The 8418-nt window shown below is 51.7% G+C and overlaps 1 protein-coding gene across 1 annotated transcript; it reads left to right on the plus strand.

The window, feature by feature from the left end:
• The first annotated feature begins 910 nt into the window (after positions 1 to 910).
• LOC119949920 (NADH dehydrogenase [ubiquinone] iron-sulfur protein 8, mitochondrial-like) lies at positions 911 to 6970 on the plus strand. Its single transcript, XM_038771775.1, has 4 exons — positions 911 to 961; positions 1121 to 1152; positions 1523 to 1611; positions 6701 to 6970. Exons 1-4 carry the CDS (start codon positions 911 to 913, stop codon positions 6934 to 6936), a joined length of 408 nt encoding a protein of 135 aa, XP_038627703.1. The 3' UTR covers positions 6937 to 6970.
• Positions 6971 to 8418: the final 1448 nt, after the last annotated feature.

Genomic DNA, 8418 nt, shown 5'->3' on the forward strand with positions numbered 1-8418 from the left:
TCTGCCTCCATATGGTCTGGCTATAGTCCTGCACTTCTCTGGACTCAGTTTTCCCCCTTTGAACACTGGAGGGTAAAATGTGTATCTCCTCCCTGTCTGGAGGGGTGGAAAGAGACAATGGGTGACCAGACATTTGAATGTTTCCCTGCACAGCAAACCCCGGTAGCTGACTCTGGGGAGTGCCATTACCCCAGAGACTCCCTGACACTTGCCCCAGCGGGGAAGCAAAGGTGTTAGCACAAATCCAAGATCCCCCCTCTTCACTACCCTGGATTTGGGTCTGTCTTCAGTGAGCATCCACGTGTGCCCGAAGCTGCCCTGTGACCGGGCCCAATTCCTGGGTGTGCCTTCAGCCAAGAAAGCTTTCTGAGCCCAGCACTCAAGACTGTTCTTATGCCTGGGGCAAGAGGGGGAGGTGAACTGGGGTGGACAGTTGTCAGAGGATGACTGGAAGGTTCACTCTTGGATTTTGTTTCCTTTATTGGGGGGGGGGGGGGGAAGGGAAGCAAAATCCTCCAATGCACTGGAGAAAGAGGACTCCTGGGTTCCTGCCTCTGGCCCTGCTCCTGGTTCACTATGCAACTTTAGGATCCCTTTTCCTTTGCTCTTTCCATAATTCACTTTCTACTCAAATGAAAAGAGTGTGGCTTAGGCTGGCTCTCACAGTGCTCAGAGAACCCCAGAGAGTTACTGTCCAGTAACATTCCGCACTCCTGAAAGGCCAGGACCTTTAAAGCCTCAGAGGATGCTGGGAGTTGTAGTTTCTCTTGGCCTAGTCTCTTGGTCAAAAGAGCCATTCACTTAAGGCCTCTGACACACAGGCATGCTGTATAGCTGGCTTCCACCTCCCAACCTCCCAGCTAGCACCTTAAAGGGTAGGAGAAAAGACAGGAAGAGAAAGCCAAGCAAGATGCTGCAAAGGAGTGAGGAGTTTGGGTTGGAATGTCTGGACAATTTCAGGGTATGGCTTGACTGCCTTCACCGGAGCAACTATTTCCACTCAGTTCCACCCGACTTCTTTCCTTCTAACTGCAGGCTACCTTTCGGCTCCCAGCTTTCCAAATCCACCTTAATCTTGTCTTCCCAGCAGGTGAATCTCAGGACCTTCCTTCCCTTCTAGTTTTACTGCTGGAAGCCTGAGAAACCAGCAAGGTGGGCTGGGGTGCGGTTTGTTTGGAAAGAGATGGCTGAGAGAGGATCCCAAGGCCTGTATCACTCACCTCCTCCCCGAAATGGGCACCCCTTCCCCCTCCTCCCTCTCGTTTCCCTCTCCCCCCCCCCCCCTTGGCTCTACTCCTTTTCACACGCTTTACCCCCTCCCCTAACTCTCCTACTAATGGCACAGGGACCCGCAGTAGCCACGGTGGGGAGGGGCCCGGGCCGCAATCTCTTCCCGGTGGGGTCTACCCCGTCCCAGCCCCCGCCCCCACATACGGTTTACGGGAAATGAGAAGGGGGTGGGGGAGCTAGAAGCTGGCGGGAGCTAATGGCATTAGCGGGGCGCCTCCGGCCGTTGGGAAAGGACGGGGGCCCAGCTGGAGGCGGGGAAGGCAAAGGAGGCTGGCGGCAAAGGGGTGCAGCCGCATATTGGGGGCGGTGTTCAAAGGACAGGTGAGCCAGGAGGGGGCCCTGAGAACTAGAGTGCAGATCTAGGTGTGCCACCTAACAGCAAAGGCAAGGCTACGGAGGCGGGCAGTGCCCAGGTATACACTTCGCCGGATCGGCAAATCTTCCCTCCCTTCTCCCCCTCCTCATTCCCGCCCCCGCCATGCAAGCATGAAGGCACGGATGCAGCGGTAGAGCTATGCACATCCGCAGACACGCAGTATGATCATACGTGCGTTCACATGCCGCGGAATACCAACATATGGGACAGGCAGAAATTGCAAGAAGCATGCACTGCTTGGACTTGCATATACATCACACAAGCAGAAGACTGCATATCCAGTCCATCAACTGTACATGCACCACATGCACAGAAAATGGCCACGTGTGCATCTTGCACATGCTAAGGCTCGTGGTCGATCCGCATACATACATATATACATCCATATACATATATATGACTAGATGGGGGGGGGGGGGGGTGTGACAACGATGCCTTCCCCTTCCTTCCCTTCCACCCTCCCCATCCTCTTTCCTCCGGCGACTGGGAGAAGAAACACCTCCAGACGCCTTCACTCGGGCGCCCCCTCCTGGAGAATTAGGGGGACACGCTGCTCCCGGGCCAAGAAACAGGAGAAAGCAGTTCAGGATGGCTGGGGGTGGGAATGAGAAGGGGGGGAAATGAGAGGGAGGGAGAAAGAGAGCGAGTGAGAGGCAGACAGATAGAGAGATTGGGGTCCCTCATATTGTAGGATGAGGAAGGAAGACCTACTGATAAAGCAGAGCTGAAGGGAAGAGAGGCCCTAGATCCAGAGCCACAGAGCCTTTGGGAGAGAGGGTATATGATCTAGTTGCAGTCACCCCTGGCCCCGTGGCAAACTGCCTTGCCCATGCAAGGCATGGCAAAGGTTTCTTTGTCCAGAAACGCTCTGGGCATATTACTCCCCTCCTCAAAAACCTCCAATGGCTACCAATCAATCTGCGCATCAGGCAGAAACTCCTCACCCTGGGCTTCAAGGCTCTCCATCACCTCGCCCCCTCCTACCTCACCTCCCTTCTCTCCTTCTACTGCCCAGCCCGCACCCTCCGCTCCTCCACCGCTAATCTCCTCACTGTACCTCGTTCTCGCCTGTCCCGCCATCGACCCCCGGTCCACGTCATCCCCCGGGCCTGGAATGCCCTCCCTCTGCCCCTCCGCCAAGGTAGCTCTCTTCCTCCCTTCAAGGCCCTACTGAGAGCTCACCTCCTCCAGGAGGCCTTCCCAGACTGAGCCCCTTCCTTCCTCTCCCCCTCGTCCCCCTCTCCGTCCCCCCATCTTACCTCCTTCCCTTCCCCACAGCACCTGTATATATGTATATATGGTTGTACATATTTATTACTCTATTTATTTATTTATTTATTTATTTTACTTGTACATTTCTATCCTATTTATTTTATTTTGTTGGTATGTTTGGTTTTGTTCTCTGTCTCCCCCTTTCAGACTGTGAGCCCACTGTTGGGTAGGGACTGTCTCTATGTGTTGCCAATTTGTACTTCCCAAGCGCTTAGTACAGTGCTCTGCACATAGTAAGCGCTCAATAAATACGATTGATTGATTGATTGATTGATGCAGGAGGTCCGAGACCTGGGTGGAGGCGATGAGGAGGGCATTTGTTAGCCGCTTACTATGTGGTAAGCACTGTACTAAGTCCTGGGGTAGACACAAGATAATCAGGTACAGTGCGCTTAGTACAGTGCTCTGCACACAGTAAGCACTCAATAAATACGATTGAATGAATGAATGAATGAAAGTAGGGCTCATTCCCTGTCCCACATGGGGCTTACCGTCTAAGGGAGGTGGAGGTGATGAGGGAAAGTCCAGGGATCCTTGTGGGAAATGACTTGGGCCCTGGGGAGGTGGGGGTCAAGAGGGGCAGGGGTTGATGGGGGAGAGAAAGAGAACCTTCAAAGAGCTGTCCTTGACTCATCTTAAGACTGTAAGCTCCTCCTCTAGGCTATAAGCCCCTCATGGGCAGGGAACATGTCTACTAAATCTGTAATATTGTACTCTCCCAAATGCTGACTTAATATAGTGCTCTGCACACAGTAAGCACTCAATAAATATGATCGATTTCAGTATGAAGACTGTTCAGTTAAATGGGAGAAACTGAGGCACAAGAAGGGGATCGGTGGGAAGGATACCTGCCAGGTTCAAGAACACCCAGCCTAACACTAAAGGAGAATTAGGTTCAGATGATTGCCCTCCGGGAGTTCTTCACTAATTGCCTTAAGCACTTTGATACTTACTCCATCCCAGCCCCATAGCACTTATGTTCATATCCTTATACTCTGCCGCTTCTCTTATCTGTAATTTATTTTCATAGCTATCTCCCCATTTAGACTGCAAGCTTGTTGTGGGAAGGGAACTTGTCTACCAACTCTATTTTACTGTACTCTTCCAAGAGCTTAGTACAATTCTGTGCACAAGGTAAGTGCTCAATAAATGCCATTGATCAATAGACTGTAAACTCCTTGAGGGCGGGGCTCATGTATGCCAATTCTGTTGTATCATACTCTTCCAAACAGAAATTCCTTACCATCGGCTTTAAAGCGCTCAATCAGCTCACCTCCTCCTACCTCACTTCACTGATCTTCTATTACAGCCCAACCTTCACACTTCGCTCCTTTAGTGCCAGCTTATTCACTGTGCCCTGGTCTTGTCTATCTCATCACTGACCCCTTTCCTTCTTCCTCCCTCTAGCCTGGAACTCTCTCCCCCTCCATATATACCAGGACACCACTCTCCCCACCTTCAAAACAATATTAAGGTCACATCTCCTCCAAGAGGCATTCCCCGATTAAGCCTACTTTTCCCAGGCTCCCTTTCCCTTCTGCATCGTCTATACACTTGGATCTGTGACCTTTGGGCATTTGGTATTCATCCCGCCCTCAGTCCCACAGCAGTAATGTACAGATATTTAAATTATATTTTATATTTATTTAATATCTGTCTCCCCCTCTAGTCTGTAAGCTCCTTGGGGGCAGGGATCGTTTATATATTTAGATTGTGAGCCCCTTGAGGATGTTTAATTCCCACTTGTATACTCTTTCCCAGGGTTTAGTACAGTGCTTTGCACACAGTAAGAGTTTAATAAATACTGTCACTGTAAATACTACTGCTATCTCACTTGATCGGCCCCACTTAGGCCTCCAAACTTTTTCCTAAAGCTTCTCTCCTCTCTGCCTCCAAATCTCTCTCCTCCCTTATTTTCCTCAACTCTGCCTCACAACTTCCTCTACCCAGTCACAGTCACCCCCTCCCCTTCTTCATTATTCAAAACTTTCTCCTCATCCTCTCCAACCTTGCCTGCCTTTCTCCTTTTCTGCCCGAGAGCTCGCATGCAAGTCGGGGAGAGGGGCAGGGTCATCACTTGGGGCAGAGGGGTGGGGCCTTCACTTGGCAGGGTGAATATCAAAGTGCTTAAGGATCATCTTATTGAGGAATCTGAGGAGAAGAGAAGGTGTATGTAAGGAAGATTTTTTGGGGGGTGGGGGGAGATCCTGTAATGGTGAAGGAAGGACCTGACAAAGAGAAGGACTTTTGGGTGTGAGGCAGAATGTGTGGGCTTTACCTTGGGGGACTCTCTTGAGAGACCATCGTCTCCTTGCCACTCAGGGGACTAGCGTGAGCTTCTTGGAATGGAAGTCCAGTAGGGCTAACCCCATGCAGAGGGCCACCCTTCCATGATTTTGGATGGATTCTCTCCTATCGAGGACAACAGATGAGTTAAAGCCAAGAACCTGCATGAAGGAATTGATCATAGTGCTAAGGGTCCATGCAGCTCCACTGGCACTCTCCTATCTGCTAGTAGTGTTCCTATGGAAGCAGCATGGCCTAGTAAGTAGAGCATGGATCTGGGAGTCGGAAAGGACCTGGGTTCTAATGCCGGCCCCACCGCTTGTCTGCTGTGTGATCTTGGGCAAGTCACTTCTCTTCTCTGTGCCTCAGTTACTGCATCTGTAAAATGGAGATTAAGACTGTGAGCCCCAGGTGAGACAGGGACTGTGTCCAGCCTGATTAGTTTGTATCTATCCCAGCGTTTAGTACAGTGTCAAGCACATGGTACTCTACCAAGTGCTTAGGACAGTGCTCTGCACATAGTAAGCGCTCAATAAATACTGTTGATTGATTGATTTGGGGGACATGGAGTGCAGTGAGTGACTTTGGAAGAGGTGTCTGATTGCCTAGGGGCTCCCAACCAAACTCTGTCATGCCCCTGTCTTTCCCATCACAGTAGACAACACCACTATCCTCCCTGTCTCCCAAGCCTGTAACCTGGGCCTGATCCTCAACTCATCTCTCTCATTCAATCACATATTCAATCTGTCACCAAATCCTGTCAGCTCTACCTTCACAATATCACTAAAATCCACCCTTTCCTCTCCATCCAAACTGCTACTCTGCTGATCGAAGCATTTATCCTATCCCACCTTGACTCCTGCATCAGCCTCCTTGCTGCCTCCCTGCCTCCCGTCTCTCTCCACTCCAGTCTTCACTTCACTCTGCTACTCTGATCATTTTTCTAAGAAAACATTCAGTTTAAGTCTCCCCACTCCTTAGGAACCTCCAGTGGTTGCCCATACACATCCGCATCATTGGCTTTAAAGAACTCAATCAGCTCTTCCTGTCCTATCTTACCTCCCTGATTTCCTTCTACAACCCAGCTCGCACACTTTGCTCCAATGCCAACCTTCTCTATGTACCCCAATCTTGTCTATCTCACTGCCAACCCCTTGCCCACATCCTCCCTCTGGCCTGGAACTCCTTCCCCTTTCATATATGACAGACCACCACTCTCCCCACCTTCAAAGCCTTATTAAAATCACATCTCCTCCAAGAGGACTTCCCTAACTCTTCATTTCCCCTACTCCCTTTCCCTTCTGAGTCACCTATGCACTTGGATCTGTACCCTTTAAACAGTTGATATTCAATTCACCCTCAACCTCACAGCACTTATGTACAGATCTATAATTTATTTTAATGTTTGTCTCCCCCTCTAGACTATAAGCTCCTGGTGGGCAGGAAATGTGTCTACCAACTCTGTTGAATTATACTCTCCAGAGCACGGCAGCCGGCGGACCACGCGCTACGACATCGACATGACCAAGTGCATCTACTGTGGCTTCTGCCAGGAGGCCTGTCCCGTGGACGCCATCATGGAGGGCCCCAACTTTGAGTTCTCCACGGAGACGCACGAGGAGTTGCTGTACAAGGAGAAGCTGCTCAACAACGGCGACAAGTGGGAGGCGGAGATCGCAGCCAACATCCAGGCCGACTTCCTGTACCGCTGAGGCCTTCCGTTCCCCTGCCCTCCCGCCCCCAAGAAAGAGCGACCCCGGCCCCCTGCCGCACCACCTTGCTGGGACGGGGCCTCGGTTTGACCTTGTCTGCTGGTCGTTGGTAGCGCCTCCCCCCCGAGAAGCCAAAGGCCCGAGCCCGCCCCATCTCCTCCCTCCATTGCGCTCCCCACTGGACCCCCACCTTCCTCTCTGTCCGCACCCGGCCCAGGGGTCCGGATGCCTTGAGTGAGGCCCAGGTGGAGTCTCCCCCAGGTGGAAACCCCTTACCTCTGACCCCGCTTACTCTGGCTGTCCCTGCTGTCGCTCCCCTGTAAGGGTGGGGCCTGGTTTTCCAGGTCCCCACCCTCCCCTCACCCCCCACCAAGCTGGGACCAAGACCGCCCTTGTCTCCAGGAAGGGGCTGTGGGTGGGCATTGTCACCCTCCCCACCCCTGGCCAGAGCCGGGCAGTGGGGTCCCACTGTGTGAGGGGAAATGCATGGAGGAGGGTCTCGGCCCCTCTCCGCCCACCCCCAAGCTTCACCGGACTTCGGCTCCCCTTTCCTGCTCCAAGTTTCCGGATGGGGCTGGGGTAAGAACTGCTCCCACCCAGCTCCCGGAGGCCGGGCTCCCTCACCATGGGATTGGTGCCCCAGGCTCCCTCTGCCCTGGCTGCGGCTCAGACCTGTCCGGCCCATCCTTCCATACATCAACAACGTACATATCTATTCTATTTTGTAGTATGTTTGGTTTTGTCTCCCCCTTTTAGACTGTGAGCCCACTGTTGGGTAGGGACTGTCTCTATATGTTGCCAATTTGTACTTCCCAAGCGCTTAGTACAGTGCTCTGCACACAGTAAGCGCTCAATAAATACGATTGATGATGATGATGATGATGATGATGATGATGATTTAATCCAGTGCTCTGCACACAGTAAGTACTCAATAATTAGCATTGATGGATTGATTGCTCCACAGTAGCCTTGAAGAAGGAGGGGAGGCCAGATAGCCTTCCTAAGAAGACAGGTAGGGGAAGAACCGGGCAGGGAAAGGGATAAAGCCACGTGGCTCAGTGGAAAGAGCACGGGCTTTGGAGTCAGAGGTCATGGGTTCAAAATCCGGCTCTGCCAATTGTCAGCTGTGTGACCTGGGCAAGTCACTTAACTTTTCTGTGCCTCAGTTACCTCATCTGTAAAATGGGGATTAAGACTGTGAGCCCAACCTGATCACCTTGTAACCTCCCCAGCGCTTAGAACAGTGCTTTGCATATAGTAAGCACTTAATAAATGCCATTGTCATTATTATTATTATTATAAAGGAGAAGGAGTATGGCGTAGTGGATATAGCTCAGGCCTGGGAGTCAGAAGGTTATGAGTTTCAATCCCGGGCTCTGCCACTTCTCCGCTGTGTGACCTTGGGCAAGTAACTTCACTTCTCTGGACCTCAGTTACCTCATCTGTAAAATGGGGATTGAGACTGTGAGCCCCACTTGGGAC

Source organism: Tachyglossus aculeatus, chromosome X1 (assembly GCF_015852505.1).
Source record: "Tachyglossus aculeatus isolate mTacAcu1 chromosome X1, mTacAcu1.pri, whole genome shotgun sequence".
NCBI classification, from domain to species: Eukaryota; Metazoa; Chordata; class Mammalia; order Monotremata; family Tachyglossidae; genus Tachyglossus; species Tachyglossus aculeatus.